This window comes from Myotis lucifugus, unplaced genomic scaffold (genome assembly GCF_000147115.1).
Source record: "Myotis lucifugus unplaced genomic scaffold, Myoluc2.0 scaffold_51, whole genome shotgun sequence".
NCBI classification, from domain to species: Eukaryota; Metazoa; Chordata; class Mammalia; order Chiroptera; family Vespertilionidae; genus Myotis; species Myotis lucifugus.
This window is the reverse complement of record NW_005871099.1, coordinates 3515796-3539497: the sequence shown is the minus strand read 5'-3', so window position 1 is coordinate 3539497 and position 23702 is coordinate 3515796. Positions and strand designations below refer to the sequence as shown.

The 23702-nt window shown below is 35.3% G+C and overlaps 1 protein-coding gene across 1 annotated transcript in view; it reads right to left on the bottom strand.

The window, feature by feature from the left end:
- Positions 1-23702, bottom strand: part of CACNA2D1 (calcium voltage-gated channel auxiliary subunit alpha2delta 1) — a 377680-nt gene that overhangs the window by 5190 nt on the left and 348788 nt on the right. Inside the window, 10 exon segments of the mRNA XM_023753781.1 lie at positions 12914-12951; positions 12954-12995; positions 14329-14438; positions 16255-16384; positions 17094-17149; positions 19216-19268; positions 19355-19507; positions 20432-20503; positions 22349-22387; positions 22986-23053. Of these exon segments, the coding sequence (XP_023609549.1) occupies positions 12914-12951; positions 12954-12995; positions 14329-14438; positions 16255-16384; positions 17094-17149; positions 19216-19268; positions 19355-19507; positions 20432-20503; positions 22349-22387; positions 22986-23053 (761 nt within the window).

Here is a 23702-nt window from a genome sequence, read left to right as displayed (position 1 = left end):
TTTTTGAGGAAAAAGAATCTATTAAGGGAAATTTCATTTTTAAAAGATAGGCCCTAAATCTAAAGAGACAGTTAAAAAATGATCAATTCTCAGTCCTCATCATATTTGACTTTTCAGGAGCATTTGACAAAATACAATAAATATTCTCTGCTTGAAATATTTTCTCATGCATCTTTCCTCCACACTTGTTTGTGGTTCTTCTTACTCTTTTCAGCTTGTTCTCTTCAGGATCTCTCCATGTTAGATTATTCCAGGGGTTATTTCTCACTCGTATTTTCTTCTTTATTTATACTTTCTTCCCAAGTGTTCTAATCCAGCCTTGTAGCTTTAAATTTCACCCATTTGTTAATTACTCATATTTTTATTGTTTTTAATATGAAAACAACATTGTTGTTTTTCCAAAAAAATCAGCCTTATTGAATTATAATTGGCAAATAAAATGGCAAGATATTTAAAGTATACATTGTGGTGACTTGATTATGAAAGGATTGCCCCTACCAAGATAATTAACACATCCATCACCTCACATACTAGTTTATTTTCCTTTGGTGAGAATATTTAATATCTACTCCCTTAGCAAATTTCAGTTTTACAGTGTTACCAACATTGTCATCAATTATAGTCACCATGTTTTATTGGCTCCTCAGGCCTTACACTTTTATCAACCTCTCCCCATTCACTCAGCACTGGGCAGCAATTTTGTTTATGAGTTTGAAATTTATTTTATTTTTTTTAAGATTCCATATATATAGTAAGTGATACCATGCAGTATTTGTCTTTCTCTGCTTGGTCTATTTCACTTAGCATAATGCCTCAAGGTCCATCCATGTTTTTGTTTTTGTTTTTGCAAATGACAAGATTTGATTTTTTTAATGGCTGAATGAAATTCTAGTATTTATATAAACTTTTAGGTTGTTTCCATATCTTGGCTACTATAAATAATGATGCACTGAATACAGGAGTGTATATATCTTTTCCAGTTAGTGTTTTCATTTTCTTTGGATAAATACCCAGAGGTAGAATTTCTGGATAATACTGTAGCTCTATTTTTAAAAACTTTAAGGAACCCCCATACTGTTTTCCACAGTGGCTGCACCAATTTACATTCCCCAAAATGTAAATTTTCTCCACATCCTTGCCATCATTTATTTTCTCTTGTCTTTTTTACCATAGCCATTCTAATAGGTATGAGTTGATTTTCACTGTGGTTTTGATTTGCATGTCACTCCTAATTAGTGATGTTGAGTCTCTTTTCATATGCCTGGTGGCTACCTGTATGTCTTCTTTGAAAATATGTTTATTCAGATGCCTGAAGCCAATTCCAACATGTCAGGCAAGGGCTGAATCATCTGGAGTGGCAAGGGCCTTTCCCCAAACCTGAAAAGGGGTGATTGCTTGCTGCCAGACAGCTCAGGGCATCTTAATCTACATGTTACTGCCTCCTACTGGCCAAACACCTGAACAGCCAGAGGCAAATTCTTCCAATCTGACAATGGATTCTGTACCCAACCCTACCCTTTGAAGTGTATATCTCCACCTTGCCGAAGGACAATTTGTTTTAATAGATAGCAAGGGGTCCTCCTGAGACAAGGAGATCTTAGTTTCTTTAGCTAGGCTCCTCTGATCCCCAAATGCCTTTCAAAATTATGTTTTGTTTCGTCTCTGGACTCTAATTTACGCACAGCCCCTTCTCCAGATTTCTGAACCCTTCTTGATGCCAGATGCCAGATCAAGACCCATGGCATTCAGATCCTCTGCCCGTTTTTAAATTGTATTATTTATTTTTTGATACTCTATATTTTGGGTACTTGCCCCTTATCAGATATATGACTTATAAATATTCCCTCCCATTCAGTAGATTCCCATTCAGTAGATTGTTTTCTTTGCAGTACAGTATCTTTTAAGTCCCATTTGCTTATTTGAGTTGATTTGTGCATAGTATACGATAGTGGTCCAATTTTGATTACTATAGTTGTGTAATACAGTTTGAAATTATGAAGTGTGATGCCTTCACTTATATTCTGTCTTAAGATTGCTTTGACTATTTGAGATTTTTGTGGTTTATGTTGTACATATTGTAGTATTGTTTTTTTCAGTATACAGGTCTTTCACCTTCATGGTTAAATTTATTCCTGGGTATTTTATTCATTTTGGTGCAATTGTAAATGGAATTAGTTTCTTAATTTCTCTGATAGTTCAATATTAGTGTTTAGAAATGCACCTGATCTTTGTATATTGACTTTGTATCTTGCACTTTTATTAAATTTATAAATTCTATCAGTTTTGTAGTGAGTTTTAGGGCTTTCTAAATATAAGACCATGTCTTCTGCAAATAAAGGCGGTTTTCTTTCTTTCTTTCCAAGTTGGATGCCTTTTATTTCTTTTTATCGCTGAACTGCTCTGTCTAGAACTTCCAGTACTATCTTGAATAATAGTGGTGAGAATAGGCATCCCTGTCTTATTCCTGATCTTAGAGGAAAAGCTTTCAGCTTTTTACCATTGAATATGTTATTAGCTGTGGACTTGTCATGTATGACTCTTATTATGTTGAGGGATGTACCTTCAATGCTATCTTTGTTTAGAGTTTTACCAAACAGAAATTTGGAACCAAGCTGAGCAGCTTTCCAAAGAACAAATAGAATTCTTTGCTGAACTGGATAAAGTAAAGGGTCCTCTCATCTCTAATGCAAATGTCATGACAGATGCAGTTCGTTACACCCCGCAGGGACTGCACTGGCTTCGCCAGAATGCCAAGTTGACATCTTCAACTGAACACATTCTGGTTGCCTCTGATTTTCTCCACAACATTGTGTTACATCACAAAGTTTTCACTGCCATAACATGCCACCTAGCTGACACTAAGAATAAGGAACGGTGTTCTCCTCCCTTGTTCATGTGTTACTGTTTTTTATAACCCGAAGCCATCATGTCACTTGACCCTGTCAATATTCCCAATATGAAAATTTATTTTAATGCTTTTAAATCTGCAGCAAAAAAAATGCATGTTAAATTTGGTAATTGCTTTTTGTGCATTTGTTGAAATTATCACATGATTTTTTATCATTCAGTTTGTCAATGTAGTATATTGATTTATTTGCAGACACATTGCTGGAATAAATCTCATTTAATCATGGTATATGATCCTTTTAATGTATTGTTTCATTTAATTTGTTGAGGATGTTTACATCTATGTTCATCAAGAATATTGGCCTTATTTTTCTTTTTGGTAGTCTCCTTGTCTGGTTTGGTACCATGTCAAGCCTGGCCTTGTAAAATGAGTTTAGAGGTGTTCCCTCCTCTTTAACATTTTAAAAGATTTGAGAAGAATTGCTATTTATTCTTTTTTTAAGTGTTTGGTAGGATTCACCAGTGAAACCATCTCATCCTGGACTTCTGTTTGTTGGGAGGTTTTTGATAAGTGATTCAATTGACTTATTAGTCATTGGTTTGCTTAAATTTTATATTTATTCATGATTCAGCCTTGAGAGGATGTTTGTTTCTAGAAATTTATCCATTTCTTCTGTTGTCCAAATTTGTTGGCTTATAATTATTCATAATAATTTCTTTGATTCTTTGTACTTCTTTGATATCAATTTTAACATCTTTTTCATTTCTAATTTTATGAGTCCTCTTTTTGTCTTGAGAAGGCCAGCTAAAGGTTTGTCTATTTTAATTATCTTTTGTTTCATTTATGTTTTCTATTGTCCTTTTAGTCTCTATTTATTTCTGCTATGATCTTTGTTATTCCCTAACTTCTAATACCATTAGTTTGTTTCTTGTTTTGATTAGTTTGTTGTTGTTGTTGTTTGTTTTTGTTTTTTTACATCCTAGAGGTATAGATTTAGGTTATTTGAGATTTTTAAAATTGTTACTATAGGTTTTTATCACCATAAACTTTCCCTTTAGAAGTACTTTACTACTTCCCATAGTTTTGGTATGTTTTACTTCCATTTCTCTTTTGATTTCTTCTTTGAATGATGATTGTTTAAGAGCATGTTGCTTAATCTCTACACATTTATAAATTTTCCAGTTTTCTCCATGTAATTGATTTCTATTGTCATACACTTGTGGTCAAAAGGATGCTTGATATAATTTCTTCTTGATAATAATAATCATCTTACATTTATTAAGTCATCTCTTATGGCATAAAATATATACTATTGTAGAGAATGATCCCCATGCAGTTTAGAAGAATGTCTATTCTGCTGCTTTGGGATGGAATGTTGTTAGTGTCTCTTATATTCTTCTGCTCTAACTTGTCACTTAGCTCCAAAGTTTCCTCATTGATTTTCTCTCTAGATGTTATATCCACTGATGAAAGGAGGGAATTAATGTCCCCTAATATTATTGTACTAGAGGCCCGGTGCATGGATCTGTGCACCAGTGGGGTCCCTCAGCCTGGCCTGTGCCCTCTTGCAATCTGGGACCCCTCAGGGAATGTCAGAGAGCCGGATTTGGCCCAATCCCTACAGGCCAGGCCAAGGGACCTCTCTGGGTCCAGGGTGTAGGTGAAGCAGATTCGGGGCTGACAGTGCCCCAGCAGCAACCTAACCCATGGCAGATTCCGCGAGGAATTGTGCTCTCTCCTCTACTGGTTGGAGTGTCTGCCCCCTGGTGGTCATTGCACATCATAGCTACCAGGCGATCGGTTTAATGGTTGGACATTGCTTAGGCTTTTATATATGTAGATTGCTGTTTATTTCTCCCTTTTTGTCTGTTAATATTTAATTGATATATTTAGGTGCTTTATGTTGATGCATAAATATTTATAAAGGTTATATCCTCTTTTTAAATTACTCCTTTATCATTATATAATGACTTTGTTTCTTATTACAGATTTTTTTTTAATCTTCACCCAAGGATATGTTTAAAGAGCGGGGGTGGGGAATAGTAGGGTGGGGAACATTGATGTAAGAGAGAAATATCAATCATTTGCCTACTATATGCACCCCAACTGGGAATCAAACCCCCAACCTTTTGGTACATGGGACAATGCTCCAACCAAGACACATGGCCAGGGCTTTTTATTACAATTTTTGTCTGAAAGTCTAAGAAAAGCTACCCAAGCTTGCTTTTGGTTTCCATTTGCATGGAATATCTGTTTCCATTCCTTCACAATAAATCTGTGTGTGTCTTTAAAACTGAAGTATGTCTCTTGTGCACAGCTTATAATTGTGTCTTTTAAAAAAAATCCATTCAGCCACTTTATGTCTTTAAATTGGAGAATTCAGTTTATTTGCATTTAGAGTAATTATTGATAGGTATTTTGTTAATCATTTTCTGGCTGTTTTCAAATTCCTTTGTTACCTTTACTTCTCTTACTCTCTTCCTTTCCAATTTGATGTGTTTTTGTAGTGGTCTGTTTAAATCCCTTTCCCTTTATCTTTGGGTATGCAGTATGTTTTTGATTTGTGGTTACCAAAGGCTTACATAAAACATCTTTTAACACTGTATTTTTAAGGTGGTAACATTTTTAAGTTTGCATTCTAAAGCTCTACATCAGTGGTTCTCAACCTTGGCTGCACATTAGAATCACCTGGGAATCTTTTTAAAAGATTTTTCAGGAGGTCCAGAAATCAGGATTTTAAAAAGATTCTCAGGTGATTCTAATGTGCAGCCAAGGTTGAGAACCACTGCTCTACATTTTACCCTCCACCACATTTTGTTATTGATATTACAATTTACATATTTTATCTTGTGTAATCATTAATTATAGTTATTTCACTACATATTTTTGGACTAAGATCTTATTTGGGAGCAAATTTTCAAAGCAATGTGCAACTCATCACATAAATTATCTCAGTTGTTTCTCATGGATGCCCAATGAAGTAGGTATTGTGTCCAGATTTTACACGGAATGCAAGTTTCAAAAAATAAACCATTTGCCCACAATCACGCTGCTAGGAGGCCAAATCATAATCTGTCTCATACACCAGGATGAACTCTTTAGCAATCATATTAGATATATGTGATTATTAACCCACCACCATTATAACATTAATCTTAATTTAACTATGCATTTACCATGTATAGTTTCATATGATTTCCTGTTACTAATTAACACAGTTTTACCTGCACTTAAAGAAGAGTCTTTAACATTTCTTATGTCTAGTGGCTATAAATTCCTTCCGCTTCTGCTTGTCTCAAAACTCTCTCTTCTTCAATTCTAAAGGACAATTTTCCCAGATATTCTTGTTTGGCAGGTGTGTTCTTTAGCACTTTGATTATTATGTGCCACTACCTTCAGTCAGATAGTCTTAGGGGTTCCCTTGTACATAACAGTTTTTCTCTTATACTTTTAAGATTCTCTCATTGTCTTCTACTTTGATAATTTAATTATAATGGGTCTTAGTGTGGGTCTCTTTTTATTGAACTACTAGTGGCCCGGTGTACGGATTCGTGCACATTGAAAGGAATCGGGCTCCCTCCTCTCTGGTTCCAGGGTCTGTCACCTGAGAACCTGAGAACCACTGCTGCCAAGTCACCACAGCTTGGCAGCTCCTGCGTTGAGCGTCTGCCCCCTGGTGGTCAGTGTGTGTCATATGTACCGGCCAGTTGACTGGTTGATTGGACAGGATGGTAGCTCAGCCTTTTATATAGATATTTGAAATATAACATTGTATAAATTTAAGGTGTACAATGTGTTAATTTGATGGATGAATATACTGTAATATGATTGTCATTGTAGCAATAATTAGTACCTCTATCATGTTATGTAATGATCCTTTCTTTTTAGTAGTAGTAATAATTAAGGTCTAGTCCAGCCGTGGGCAAACTACAGCCCGTGGGCTGGATCCGGCCCGTTTGAAATGAATAAAACTAAAAAAAAAAAAAAGACCGTACCCTTTTATGTAATGATGTTTATTTTGAATTTATATTAGTTCACACAAACACTCCATCCATGCTTTTGTTCCGGCCCTCCGGTCCAGTTTAAGAACCCATTGTGGCCCTCGAGTCAAAAAGTTTGCCCATCCCTGGTCTAGTCTCTTAGTAAGTTTGATGATTATAATACAATGCTATTATGTATATTCATTGTACTGTGCATTAGATATCTAGGACTTATTTACTACTTGTTGTTTGTACCCTTGAGCAACTTTTCTATTCCCTCACCCTCACCCCCCCCCCCATCCATACTCTGATAGCTACCATCTATTCTGTTTTTACAAGTTTTTTTTAAGGTTCCACATATAAGTGATATCATACAAAGTGCTTGTCTTTTTCTGTCTGACTTATCTCACTTAGCATAATATGCTCCAGGTCTAACCATGTTATTAAGAATGGCAGAATGTCCTCCTTTCTCATAGCTAAAATATATTTCAGTGTTAATTATTTGAGAAACCTCCCTATTGTTTTCCATACTAGTTGTACCAATTTATATTCCATCCAACAGTGTACAAAGGTTCCCTTTTCTCACATCCTTGTCTGCACTTATTGTTGCTCATCTTCTTGATGAAGCCATTCCAACAGGTGTGAGATGGTATCTCATTGTGGTTTTGATTTGTATTTCCCTGATGAATAGTGAGTGATGTTGAGCACATTTTCCAGGGAGGGGGAGAGGGGAGGAGGGGGGGAGGAATCCATTACACTCAGATTCAGGCTGATTGGAGGCTGAAGCAAAAGTAAGCATCTTTTAAAATATGCAAGCCTTTCAGGAAAGGCTTGAAGATGGGCATGTCTGGTAGCTCCCTCTACACTGAGCTCTGGGAGGACAGCTGGTTAAGAACTGTTTGTTTGCTACAGTCCTATATTACCTGTGAATGCCAGCTGTGCTGGCCACCAGAGCCAAGTGATAAAGGGTGCATTCTTAGAGGGGTGGTTGATACGCCAAGATGCCAGATATGTTCAAAAATCTTCTCAAAGAGATACCAGAGACCTGGAGTGGGTCGGAGGGTGAGCGTGGAGGCATCGCCTACTGTGTCCAGCCTTTCAGGGAGGACCACAGTCAGCTCCTAAATATGTGCTAAATTTGAGAATTTACTATCAGAGCTTTTAAAGAATGCAAATATCCTCTGGCAGGGAAAGACTGGGAGAAGGCATTTCTGGCTGCTCTCTCTTCTCTGAGCCCTGGGAGGATGGCCGTAGTGAGCCCTCATGGGCCCATTAAAAACTTTTCCTTTGTTTGCTATGGTCCTGTGGGTCTCATGGATGCAAGCCCCTACTGGCTTTGAGAGCTAGGTGTTTGGGGGGCCCATCGTCAGGTGGAAATCTTAAAAGTTGAGGTGCTAGATGTTCCATCGAAACCCTTCCGTCTTCAGGAAGAACCTGGGAGTTGTGAGTTGCCTCCTGATTTTAGGTTGATGTGCCAGGTGTGAGGGTTATGGTGATAGTATGTCTCAGCATTTCCTACCCATTTCAATGTGGCTATTTTCTTGTTCATCCAAAGTATAGGGGTCGCTCAGCCGGATTTCTTTCAGAAGGAAATTCGGTTTATAGGTCTAGGTTTGGTGTGTCTTGGGGCTTACTATGTCACCCCTTGGACCAGCACCTCAATTACTCATATTTTTATATCTTTCGCCCTAAATTCTCCTCTGACCTCCACATTCATTGATCTCTACCACATCTACTCTTATATGGGCTCAGAAAGATACCAAGCTTGCCCCAAAACATTATTTTTCTAAATGACACATTTAGGAGTAGTGGATCAGGTCAAAGACAACAAGTCATCTGTGTTTCCTCCCTTGTTTATCAAGTCTAATCCATCAGCATGTCTTCTAGCTTTAAAATATATCCCCAAACCTACTACTTCTCATGTCTAAGTCACCATCACTTCTTGCCTATACTCCTGCAAGGCTGCCTCATTGCTTCTACTCTTGTTCTTTTATGATCTTTTCTCATAAAGCAGTCTTCTCAAAACCATACATCAAATCATTTCACTCCCTTTCTTGAAATTTCTATCGCTCTTAGAGCAAAATTTCTCAACAGAGCATTGTATGGTCTGGGACTTGGCTGTCTTTCCAGCTTCACCCTCCTGTATTCCTCTCCTCGCCCTCACCACTCATTCTGCTCTGATAACACTGGCTGTTTCTGCAACAGGTGAAGGTGTTTACTATCTCAGGACTTTTGTACTCGTTCTTCTCTTTGTTCAGATACTTTTCCCTGTAGGTAGGGTTACCAGATGAAAAACAGGGTTCTTAATTACGTTTCAATTGAAAACAATTTTTTAATTTATACATACCTCAAATATCTCACGAGTAAGTACTTAATAGTAGGTACTCAGTAAAGTACCACACATATTGATTAGTTATAAACACAAAATACTAACTTAAAGCTTAATTGTCATTATACCAGGAGTGTCTCCTAACTTTTAGTTAAGTGGTGTTTTTTTCATGTTATTCTTCTGCTTTTTTTAAAAAAAATTTGTTGTCAAGAGTATTACAGATGTCCCCTATTTTCCTCCCTTCACCCATCTCCTACCCCACCCTAGGCCATGCATATATGCTTACAAGTTCTTTGGTTTTTGATGGAACAGAAAATTAGACCACAAACAAGACCCATTAATGCATTAAAGATATAGTTATCAAAAAAATTCTTATTAATATAAAAATTATCCTAGAAAGGTATTATGGAAAGAAAAATATTCTCTCTGGCTTGAATCCATTTTCTTTATTTTCAAATGTGTGTTTGTTTTTTGAGGGGGGTGGGGGCTCATTTCCCCTGTGTGATGATGAGATATGTCTGTTTTAGCCTGCAAGGTGGTAGTTTAGATAAGTTATTTGGAGTCCCTGGAATCTGTAAGTTGATTCACACTAAAAAATCTGCCTCTTCAGTTTCCTGACCATGCTTTCTCATGCATTTTGCATGGGCAACTACATTTACCAAGACTTGAAATTATTCCATGCAAGTAAATTATGAGCTATATTCTAAAAACATTCCAAATCACAAATGCATTGGTATGGGTGGAACTTCAGCATTTCTGTTTTAAAGCGACCAAACTCCCACTAACATCATGACCAGATCAATTAAGTCTGATTTTTTAAAAGATTACTATAGTAGAAAATAAGAGATTGGTACCTTGTTTCAGTATGACAGATTATACAGTGCTAATATTATATATATCTAAATATCTATCTATCTATCTAGAATATATATACATACATACACACACACACACACACACACACACACAATATAGTAATTTTAGTAGATTTCTTTCCAGGGATGTCTCTCAAAAGAATCTTAAAAAGATACACCGAGAATTCCTCATTCCTATTTTCACTTTTCAGTTACTTATTAAAAAACCCCTGCATGCCCCCTACTGAGGATCTCCCTCAACCAGGGAATGTACCCTGACTAGGAATAGAACCAATGATTTCTGGTGCATGGGACGATGCTTAACCAACTGAACCATACCAGCCAGGGTAAGGGAATAATAATATATTTTTAAAAATGTTCATACAGAGAGATAATTTAATTTTTTTTTTTTTTTTTTTTTTTTTTTTTAGTATTTAAACCAGATAGGTTTCTTCACTTGGTTTTCACAGCAAAAAAAAATTCCATTATTATCCCAGGACAAATGCAGTTGTTTTCTGAATATCCTTCTGCTACTCCCTTTTCCCTCTGATATGCTCACTCCATCCATAGTAATGGCCACATCTCCATCTAGTGGTTCCCTAATCAATGACTACCTGGACAACAATGACGAAAGAACAAACACAGCCAAAGTGGTTCTAGTAATAATAACCACGGTGAATCAAGGCCATCAGAAAAGAAACTGCAAAACTATAAATAAAACCCTGAAAACAAACTCAGGCCCTAAAACATCTATTTAGTTACATTGATTATGTAATTCAGTAAATGGCAAAAGGTTAATAAATAATGATTATTTTGCCCTAGATAATGTAAGTGATATTTAAGTAAAATGAAATTGGGAGCACTTATACAGTAAGAGCATCAAAATTTTGGTAGTAAAAATCTAAAAAGTTGTTTTTTTTAAAAAAAGTAGAATGATTGAATATTAAATAATGATTAAATTGAGATGACCAGCTCTAATAATTGTCCTTAAGGTATTTCTCTTTAGTAAAATTGAGACATCATGAAGCTTGTATAATTTTTTTCCACATCGACTTATTTTTTTAAAAAAACTGAGAAAATACTGATTTTTAAATAAATATAGAATGTTATGTTCAGTTTAAGATTAGAAACTTATGCAACATTTGAAATTAGCTATTTATAATTAGTACTGGTATTTTAATAACCTGGTTTCAGGACATTTAGGGATATGGATTATTTTTAAATTTCAAGCCAAACACAAAAACAAAGAAAAATTAGAGAAAGTGACTGACCATCCACACCACATGAAAACTTGCAGTAAAATGAAGATAGGAGCTGACATCATGGTACAGGCACGACTCGTTGTGCATATAAGTTGATCCTATTAATAACAGGCAAAGTAGCAAGAACAGGAAAAAAGAAAGAAAACACAGAAAAGAAGACATACAAGATGAGATTTCATGCAATTTGCTGGCAGTTAGCAGTTTATGTGAGCCTCCATCCAGAGCAAATTCACAGTGACCATTGCAAATAAGCATCCCTGAAATAGTCCACTGCTAAGGACACACAGGCATTATTAGCACATTAAGCTACAGAGCAAGAGTTGTACTTTCACCCACAATCCACTGTATAATTTATAGGAATTTGAGCATTTTTTGTCTTAAACCTTTTTAATGCCTTGATCAAAATATAGAGCTTCATAGGGTAAAAATATTTTTGAGTAACAGGGATTTTATGTGATCTTTAAAGTTCGTCTGAAGGCATTTAACCTCAGTCTTTGATGGTAAATAGCTGATGAGCGATACTACCCTTGGGCCCACATACAACATTCTTTGGGGAATGATTTGACAAGAGCAAAGCTGCTGAAGGTGTAGTAGATAAAACAATAAGTCCTCATATCTGAATTTTTTAAAATTCTAACTGAGTAAAATGAAAAAGAACAATTAGCAATTCTGAATCATTTCCCCATCAAAGGGAAAAATCAGAGATAACAGAGATATACTTGCTAAAACATCTTGCTTTTTTAGCCTTATTCTCCAGATTTTCTTCTTTGCACCAATTATAATTTAAATGATCTAATTGCATAATATGTATCTATGGAAATGCTTAAGTACATAGTAGGCAAGTCTATTCTAAATAAATAAAAATCTCTATAAATACACATCAATCAGTAAATGATAGAAATTATTATATTATAAATTAGGGCCAAAGATAATAATGGTCTCTGTGTGCAAACCACTAAATGCAAAGGCACACCTTGAAGAATCAGAGAATTGAATATTATATTTAAAATTAATTTTTGAAAGTGGACAGGCATTTTGTAACTTTTATGTTTGAGAATAAAGTTTCTTAACTAAAATAATTTTAAAAGCATAAAGCTGATTACCGACACAGTGAGAATAGTATTAGAGGAAGACAGCTGACCTATAGGAAAATTAGCAGTTTGTTAAATAAAATTTTACAAAGCATATTTAATATGTTATCAACTTAACCCCGTGTAATTGACCTGGTCTAATTTCAAACAATATAAGAATAGTTAAGAGAAATAATATAAATCTAATCTATGACAGAATCAGAAACCATGTAAAAAAAGAATTATAAAACAATTAGATAATAGCTGTTTAACAGGTTCATATACCATACATAACATTTACTGTCCATGAAAGTCTTTAAAATCATCAGATTTGTAATGTTGGGTTATTAGTAAATTGATTGGAATTGTGTTTGAAAGTACAATTTCTGTGGGAAGGACAGATAGAAGAAGCAACTGGTAAGCTTATTCTAACCATGAAAAATATTGAAATGAAAAATCTATTTACCAGAAAGTACATCATGTTAATGAGAAACACTATGGCTCTTTAAGTACTTGAGGACAAGGACCACTGAGATAAAGTATTTTAATACAGTAAACACTTGGTCTTACCAAGTCATTGTTATCAAAGCAGACGTCAGGCCCTTTCGGTATCTGGGTTGCTTAACCATGTCACAAGGATCAGGACCATCAGCTAAAGAAACTTGTTAAGGAATATGAAATTACTTCCCCCCACACACAAATAAAGAAAATGCAATATATTTATTTCTCAAAGCAAGTAAGAGTTACCTATGTCATTACTCTAACCCAGTACAACCAGTTCAAGTACTTAGGGATTTAAGGAATTAAACTGCCACAAATTTTTCATGTCAGACTAGAGGCTGTGTGAAGAGATCAACTTTTTCAATTCTGACCATATATGGTCCCTGGCACATAAAAGTGGATGAATGATGCAGAGTATAAGACAGGGTCATACTTATAAAACAGTACAGGGGAGAACCTGGGTGCAAAGATAGACAAAACCAACTTCTAATAATACTGGTAAATGTCAATTCTAAACATAGGTGAGAACTTTTTTAGCATTTGCCCCTGCTATTTTTGAAAAAATAAAAATAATAAATAAATAAGTATACACACACACACTAGAGGCCTGGTGCATGAAATTTGTGCACTGGGGGGTGTCCCTCAGCCCAGTCTGCACCCTCTCCAATCTGGGACATCCCTCTCACAATCCAGGACTGCTGGCTCCCAATGGCTCGCCTGCCTGATTGCCCCTAATCGCTTCTGCCTGCCAGCCTGATTGACGCCTAACCCCTCCCCTGCAGGCCATCTGTGGCCACATGGGGGTGGCCATCTTGTGTGTTAGAGTGATGGTCAATTTGCATACCAGTCACAACTAATTAGCATATCCAGGCTAATTAGCATATCCCTCTCTTATTATATAGGATAGGCGCTCTACAGAACCTCTGCATAAGTGCTTAATAGTCATTGCATGTCATTTTGCATGTTTACCACCAGAAGTAGTTTTAGCAGTTGTAGCATATGACAGGGTTTCCTTTTTAAAGAATGAATGGTATTCCATTGGATGCATATACCATATCTGACTGCATTTTGCATTATTGACTACTGACAGCTTTTAAGCTACAATGCCCTTTCCTTCTACCCCACATCTAGGCGATCAGGAAAGCCGGAGTGGAGTGCTCCCTCCGTTGGCACCGCTGCCTAACCCAGACAGTTGCTCCTCCCAGCTCTCTCGATCTACTTGGGAATCTGCACTGCTCTCTCCACCAAACTTCATTCTGTGAGTAAGAAACCTTTCACATTCTTTTGGTGCATGTATAGCAACATCAGCCTTGACATGCAAAACAAATGTTGCGTGAGGGGCCCATTCTTCCTGTGCGGTGATCACTCTATAATATTTTTCTTTTGACGAGCATAAACAACATGACTAAACAACATGACGAGGTTAAAAACACGTTATTTCAAGGTGGCTTTCCAGCCCAAACATCTCCGGTGTCAAAGGATACAAGTCTGCTCCGCTTGTATGAGCAGCCGTGTGTCACAGGGACAAGTCCCTTTGCTCTCAACCATTATGAATACCAAGTTGGTGTTCATAAGTTTTTCTACATGAAAGATCCTGCAAAGTAAATATTTTAAAAAATAACAGAACTGTATCTTTAGGGAAAAAGAAATACAAATATTCAAAGATTCTTAACACATTAAAATGATATCACATCTTGAAATACAAAGTATCACAAACAAACAATAAAACAGAGGGAGAATGAGTTTAGAAGATAGGTTACTGTGTTTTATGTCTTAGTATGCACCTCGTACCTCTCTCAAATGAATACAAAAAAATGCAAAAATGTTTTAAGCATGTTTAAAAATGTTAGTTCCCAATGCAAAATTAGCACTATTAAGTTGTTGAAACTCATAGAAAAATGTTTTACATGTTTAAGGAATTGTGGTATTTATCACTGGAAATGAGCCATAGTTACCTTATTTTACACATAAGAAAACTCAGACTACAAATATGGCTAATCATCTTGCCCAAGCTAATGGCAGAGTAAAGACTAGATCAGAAAACTTTCTGTGATGATGGAAATGTTTTTTTTTGCTTTATGCAATGAGACAATAAGGCTATTGAGCACCTGAAATGTGACTGAGGCACAATATTTTAATATTAACTACTGAACTGGAAACACACATATAGAGAAGTCAAGAGCTTTAAATTCCACGAAGTGTTTTGTTTTTGTTTGTTTTTTTCACTTCTTTAGCAATCAGTAACTGTCGTTAAAGAGTAATTTCTTTAAGATTATCTATTTTTTTTAAAAGTGGGGTTTTTCTGCGATTCATTCTAATATCTTGATTATCTCTGCAATTTAATTTAGCCATTTTAAAGCACACAGTGCTAGTACTGCACATCAATTAATGAAAGGACAAAGGATTCTGAAGCTCTTTCTGATGTGCTGGTAACACTGATAGAGGATAGCCTAATATACTAATCTCTAAACAAGGAGGTCTGCTTTTTACTGAGTTCATGCCTGACTGTCCTCCCCTTTCTTCTCCTTTTCATACCCTCTACCTCCTCCCAGAACATAAAGGTTAGCTAAGTAAAGTCATCGAATCATATTGAACATGCTTATTAAAAATTCATGCTAGTGTCAGTTAACCCGTTCCTGAAAATATTTTTAACTGTTCTAAACATCTATTTTGAATCCCTAGGAACTAACAATTCCAGCCCTTTTATGTGCTCAGATTACCTCATCTCCTCATATTTTCTCTTCTCTATGTTAACATTTCTTCTCAAATAACCAGCCCACAGTCACTAAAAACAAAGTATCCCAACTCTTTGCCTTTCTGCTCCGTAATCAGCAGACCTGTGACATGGATTATCACTCTCCTCTGAAAACCCAAAATCCCCACTTTGCCTCTATCCCATTACAACCAAACTAAATTCTCCATCTCTTCCAAAAATGTTTCAAGATTTTTTATGGGTACTGGTGATGACTAACATTAACCTTGACCTTTGGAAATATTTTCTCCCAGTTTTGAATTAGAATACACACCCCTGAAAATAGTTTAAATGTAAAAAAAATCATACATCTGCCTTGGAATTACTGATGCAATTAACCCTAATCTTATTAGAATGAATGATTCTGCAAATTTCTCTATAAACATTTTAATATGAGTTACTTTAGACAAAAAATACACAAATATCATTTCTCTATTCTACCTACAAGTGAGAATTTTTTCTAGAACATTTATTATAGTTGAAGGGACTATAACTTATCTAAGTTAGAATTAATTTTAAAAATTATAATTTCTGATATTTTCATCTTAAAACAGTTATCCATATCTCTCTGACTCAAACAACAATCTCCATTATTTTCTGTAATGACTATAAAAGTGAACACAATTTCTTTGATCCAGAAATGAGGAAGAAAAATTACCTGGAACAGTTTCCGCAGTCTAATACACCACTGAATGACTTACTATCATTATCAAAGAAATACTGCGTTTGTTCAGTAATGCAACTCTGCTTCGATATAGAGGCTGTAAAGTCCTCATCTTCCACATCAACTGTGGGAAAACAAAGACCACCATTAGGAAGGGACATGGTAGGCAGTCCCCAGAGCCTTCCTTTCTCACGGACAAAACAACTGCAAAAGGGCAGGCACCTTGATTGGCTGTTTACTGCTAGTAATATAGTGGTAGCCCTTAATAGTTGCCCAACAATTTTTTCAATAGAAAAAATTAATTCAAATATATAACAGCTACAAAATAGAACCAATGAAAGAGAGAAAAGTTTTGACAAATAGATTTGAACCTGTAAGTGTCAAATGGGTGATTCTCTTTCTATCACACTCTCTTTCTGAGTTTGTTAAATTCAGTACATCCAAAAATATTTTAATTATTATGACAACTAGAGGCCTGGTGCACGAAATTCATGCACTCAGGGGATTGTCCCTCAGCCTGGCCTGTGCCCTCTCGCAGTCCGGGAGCCCTCGGGGGATGTCTGACTGATGGCTTAGGGCCTAAGCCGTCAGTTGGACATCCTTAGCGCTGCTGTGGAGGCAGGAGAGGCTCCTGCCACTGCTGCTGCGCTTGCCAGCCATGAGCCTGGCTTTTGGCGCTCCCTCTGTGGAAGTGCACTGACCACCAGGTGGCAGCTCCTGCATTGAGTGTGTGCCCCGGTGGTCAGTGTGTGTCATAGTGACTGGTCGTTCCACTGTTCAGTTGATTTGCACATTAGCCTTTTATTATATAGGATATCTGAGCATTTACTTACCTGCCTCCAGAAGCCGGGGAAAAGTCAAACTCAAGATAAACTGCTGTAGAATAGACCTGAATTTTAAATATGAGTAATTATTGATTAAAGTCTACATATTTTCCTCTATAAATTATATAATAAAAATGTGAAGAATTTTTTTTATAAACACATTTCTTTTTCACCTTTCAGAAAAATATTAAGAATTTGTTAATAAAAAGTTTAGAAGCTTTTTATATAAGTATTCTTAAATTGTACAAAACATTATACATTATTTCTGTTGAAAAAGTCAGGGTGTGTAGGACCAAATGAGGGACACATGTGTGAAGAGATATAATATGAAATGAGATTGTGGAGAAGTGGTAAGTCTAGCAGGAGAATATCAGTATTTCAATGTGTGGGTTTCACAGTCAGTATTTTCTCCTTCTTTTAGTTTTTAAAGCTCTGAGGTAGAAGAAAAAGCCTAAAAAAACAAAACAAAAATGACTTTGTGCCATGGGTTTATAAACTATTTACTTTATAATATAGAGTATATTTTTAAATACACAGTGTGACATATGACACATACATATACATATATATACATATATATATATATATGTGTGTGTGTGTGTGTGTGTGTATGGCATATAGAACATTTCAATTTTATAATAAAGGACAATTGAGCCAAATATTAGTATAGAGTTATTTGGAACTGAGATTAGTGTTAAAAATAAAAAGTGGTGGTGAGATATTCTGGCCAGAAAATAACATAAAGGAAATCAAGTATTTCAGAATCAATATGAGATTTTTAAAAATATTTTTATTGATTTCAGAGAGGGAGAGAGAGATAGAAACATCAATGATGAGAGAGAATTATTGATTGGCTGCCTCCTGCACGCCCCCTACTGGGGATTGAGCCCACAACCCGGGCATGTGCCCTTGACCAGAATCAAACTCGGGACCCTTCAGTCCGTAGGCCAACACTCTATCAATTGAGCCAAACCAGCTAGGGCTCAAAATGAGATTTAGAAATCTCATTTTCACAACAGAAAGCACCAATTTTTACAAATTTGTTTCCCCAGAATAATGTATTTTTTTATTCAAAAATCTTTGCTACTTTATAATCTAATTTTAGCTGGGAAAGCCTGAATATCAAATGAACATAGAGATTAACCTACCTGGAATAAGGCTAGGACAATACACAGCTGGGCATTGATAAAAAAGAAATACAGTGACAGTGAGGAAGGAAGGGAGGGAGAGAATGGATCCCAGACACAACAGGAGGTGCAGTTACTTGACTAAGCAGAACCAATGACAAATTTGATCTTTCAGACTTCCCACAGTGCCTCACTAAGCAGTTTAAATGTCTCATTTTCATAGGTGGCAGGTTATAGGTGAGGGGGTGAAGGAGGTTGGATTCAGTGAAAAGAAAGGATTAGATCCATTTCAGCAAGATGATAGATGCCTTTAAAACTATGCCAGCCTTTGTATGAACAGTAAAGGGGTGGAAAGAGGAGTCATTATGTCAGGAATTTGATGGATGAAGACATCCAACTGGAATACAGAATGCAATAAATAGAAGAGATACAAACACCTACAATTTAAGGAATTGAGTATCCTATAAGGAAGACACACAAATGAAGAGTTTCAAAGGTCCCAGAGGAAAAAGAAGCTTCTGGAAAGGCTGGCGCTTGCATGAGCATAACATTATTTTCATATAAAAAATGGAATGATTGTAACAGCTTTACATGGATCACTTAGAAAGACTATTTATAAATACATATATATATATATATATATTTTAATATATTTTATTGACCCTTTACAGAGAGGAAGGGAGAGGGACAGAGCGTCAGAAACATCAATGAGAGAGAAACATCAATCAGCTGCCTCCCGCACACTCCCCACTGGGGATGAGCCCGCAACCAAGGCACATGCCCTTGAACGGAATCAAACCTGGGATCCTTGAGTCCACAGGCCGACGCTCTATCCACTGAGCCAAACCGGTTAGGGCTATAAATACATATTGTCAATATGTGTTATTGGGAATAAAAAAATTCCCATAATTATTATTTACATGTCACAAAATCCACGTTTTCATCACATTGTTTACTATTTACATCTTTCTCTCCTTACCAATAAAAATAGAATTTTGACTTACCAGGCAGCAGCTGTCGCCCACCAGCCGATATGTAATATGTCTGCTATTGACGGCTGGAAAATATAAGATAAAAAAGTCAGTGCTTTCATCCACACTGAGTGTCTCTTGGAGAGGGAGGGGTGACTTGGCTCTCACTGACCACGTATGCCGAGCGATGCCCTGCTCCTTGTTTGGGGGCAGCACCGGGCTCACACACGGACTGATAATCGTAGGATTTGTTAAAAGCATAGACGGATATATTAACCAGATGTCTCATCAAACTTGGGTCAATCTCGCCAAAAAATCTTCCAATCTGCACAGAAAAAAATAATAGTTGCAAATTAAAGTCAAATATTAATACCTGAATCAGTACAGTGAAAAGAAATAATACAAATAATTCTGTACTAAAATTACTCGGGAGTTTTAAAACCAGGATCTGGCATTCCAATAGAATGCAAATGAGCTTAATTCAATACTCAAAAGCTCTGTGTGATATCTGTAGAAGGAGTGGAAACAATTTATTCAGCATTAAGGACAACCAAATGCCTCCTGAGGGTGAGAAACATAGCACAAATAAGAAAAATGGATGGGACTTGGGAAAGAAATTTGTAGGGACTGTGATGAACTGGAGTGAGCTCCAACCACAGGAGCAACCTCCAAGTATTAGAGGATTACCCTGAGGTTTAATCCTAAACTCCAGCCCATAAACATTGTCAGGTAGGAAAAACGGTCATTGTTGAGAGATCTTTTCCTTCTTTTTCTTTTAAGAGAAGCCACAAATGTAGACTCAGAAATGAAATTAGTTGACAAAAAATTCTACTTTGTTCAAAATCTTCTGTGAAGCAATTAGCAATTTACAAATTTGGGATTAGAAACTTCTGTTTCAAAGCAGCCATATATTAAGTTAGACACTATCAACTGATAAGTATTTAATACATGGGAATATTCTACATTTCTGAGAGATCAAAAATAAAAAAAAGTTTATATCATATTAAGATCCTTAACTATATGTTTTAATTACTTTGAGTATTAGAAAGTAAACTCAACTAACAAACATAAGGAAACCTATATTCTGGATGCAAATCTTAATGATTTATATCATATTAAACACTTTAAAATTTATAACAAAAATAAAACAACTCATCAATTTCTATTATGGTATGAAGGAGTATTGTAATGTTGATCTAGGAAAATATACTTTGGAAACCTTAGTTCTTTTTCACTTTAAGGTACATACCTGATTAGTATAATCATCATGATTTGCCATTAAAAGAAAGCCACCATCATCTAGAATCACACAATCCATTACCTATAAAAATAAAAATAACAGTTAACACATTTTAGAAAGATTATAAGGTTATACTATCATTACTTCCATACATGTACACATCCTCAAGAGATTCTTACTAAATAAATTAAGGGCATGCATAGATTCATATCAAACCCCCAGGGCTTGATATTCCATCACTATCAATCCAGTTAAAACTGTCAATTTAGTCTTAACAAATCATAAGAACAAATCAGAAATAATCCTTTTGCCACTCCAAAAATCATCTGAATCATTCAGTAAACTGAATATATCAAAATATTTAATGTATAATTACTTTATTATTTTAAGCACATGTTTAAGATTTGATAGAAATATTTTTAAATGAATTTTAGTAATTGTGTTTCATAGACTTAAAAAAAGGAGCAGTCTGGGGATAGAGCTATATTTATAAATACTTGGTTGGATCATTTAAAATTTAAAAGCAGGTGCCGCTATATTTATAAATACTTGGTTGGATCATTTAAAATTTAAAAGCAAAAAAAGAAATGCCTGTGACAGAAAAAAATCATTAATCCTAAAATATAGCATAAATTCCCACCTAATTGAAATCATGTGTATATGCATGAATCAGTTTAATAGTTTTTATTATATAAAAACCACAATTTGAAACACTGTTTTCAGAGTTGGGAACATGGGCATTCCATTTTCCTACTGTGGAAGCAGCTTGCCAAAACCTTTGCTCTAAAAACATAGTTCCCATAATCAATGTTTACAAACTCTCTATAAAATGGATAAACTACAAAAATAATTAAATTATTGACATCATTTTGATGACTAGAAGTGATCAGATGATATAAACCCCTTGCTTCCTTGGGAAATATACACACAGATAAGATGACCAGAAGAGTGGAATTCATCCTTCCTTATTAATTTTTTGGAATAGTTTATATAGTATCATTCTTAAAGCATCTTCAGCTTTTGAACAAAAAAAAGTCCACATTTGCTTTTTCAAACTCTCAAACAGAAATAAAATAGAAGGCAATGTAAAATTCAATCCATGTTAGTGGAACTTCATAATAAATTATATAATCCTTAGGTTTAGTAAAAAAAAACACAATTTCTCATCATTGTAAATACAGTGTTGAATAAACTTAGAGGAAATGCAAAAGATGCGGGAAGCCTGCATGGATAAGTAGTAAGTATACCTTGTTTAGAAAATGCCCACCCAGGAATAGAGGTAAAGATTCATAGGTACAAAGAATCTAACAGAATTGAGATAGAAGAGAATACAGTCCATATTGATATGCCTTTATTATAATTTCCCATAATATAATAATCTTAAAAAATAGGATTTAAAGTAGTTCACAACTTCATAGTTAATTTTTTTAGCACTTGAATTTCCTGCATCTTTTTTAATCATAAAATCTTAGCAAGAGTAACAATAAAAAATTATACAGTGGGGCCTTGACTTACGAGTTTAATTCGTTCGAGACCGAGCTCCTTAAGGAGCTCGTTAACTCAAATTACTCTGTCAACTCAATGCAAAAAATCGGCAGAGAGACAGCTGGTATCTCAAAAAACTCGTTAGTCCGGACACTCGTAAGTCAAGGCCCCACTGTAGTTAAGCCCTGGCCGGTTTGGCTCAGTGGATGGAGCGTTGACCTTCAGACTGAGGGGTCCCGGGTTCGATTCCAGTCAAGGGCATGTACCTTGGTTGCGGGCACATCCCCGGTGGGGAGTGTGCAGGAGGCAGCTGATTGATGTTTCTCTCTCATCGATGTTTCTAACTCTCTATCCCTTTCCCTTCCTCTCTCTAAAAAAATCAATAAAATATATTTTTTAAAAAATTATAGTTAAAATGTTTATTTTAAAGAGTTTTCTTACATCACTGTTTCTTTTGCAGTCACAAACTGGACCAGCACACTGAAAGACAAAATTACAATTATTACCACATTTTGTAAAACTGAATTTTAATTGTATCATATTAATACCATGTTGCAATTATAAATCAAAATAATTTAGTATAAAAGTAAGATTAAACATCAGTCTAGCCAGCCGTGGGCAAACTACGGCCCGAGGGCCAGATCTGGCCCGTTTGAAATGAATAAAACTAAAAAAAAAAAAGACCGTACCATTTAATGTAATGATGTTTACTTTGAATTTATATTAGTTCACACAAACACTCCATCCATGCTTTTGTTCCGGCCCTCCGGTCCAGTTTAAGAACCCATTGTGGCCCTCGAGTCAAAAAGTTTGCCCACCCCTGGCTAGCCCATAAAAAAGAGAATTATTTTATCTTTAGAAAATAGCAATACTTATCTACACTACCATTTGAAACGATAACATTAAATTTTTTTTATATTTATTGATTTTTAAAATCTTTGAAAAAAAAAGGAATTCATAATTTTGTTTCAGTGTAGTGGCACTGAAAATTTAGCCTCTGTATAAGATTTTACTTTTAACTTTTTTACATTTGAGAGTAAGTACATAGTAAAATAATTTAAAAAAATATATATCTTACCGGATCCCTGATTGATGTTTTGGTGAAATTCTCTATCCATGAATTTACATCAATTTTAATTCCAACAACTGAAAAATACATAAAAGAAAAATGGACATATATCTTTAAAAAATATACATATGATTCTCATATATCAATTTTTCTTCTCATATTTAAAAATTCCTGGCAGGCAAGTGTGAGTTTCTTGAGATTTAAAGGAAATCTAAAAGAAATCAATTTAATTTCAGCTATACATTGAAAAGTGTATTTGAATTAATTTAAAAGACTGTAATTTTAGCTGCAATAAATATTTGCTACATGATAATTTAGGTAATTTATATAATAGTATTGAATATAATGTTTGTTACAGAGATATTTCTCGGGGTTTGCATTAAGAAGTAATGCTGATAGCTCTTCATCTATCACATAAACTTCATTTATAGTCACAAAACAGCTTATTCATTTGCCACAACCTGGCCAATTAACTAATATAGCTGCTAAGCTAAAAAATGTGATAGTATTAAGAATAGCCTTATAAATATAAGGTCATTCAAATAGAATGTCTTAGGAGGCTTTCCTAACCTGGCCAAAGCAATGTATGCAATAGGTGATTAAGAAATGTTGGCTGAAGAGTGACTAGATGAGAAGATGAACGGTTGAGTGAGTGGAAGAATGATAAAGTGTCTGAGAGATAATTAAGTGAATAAAAGCAACTGAGCAAATGAAGGAAGGGTGTAT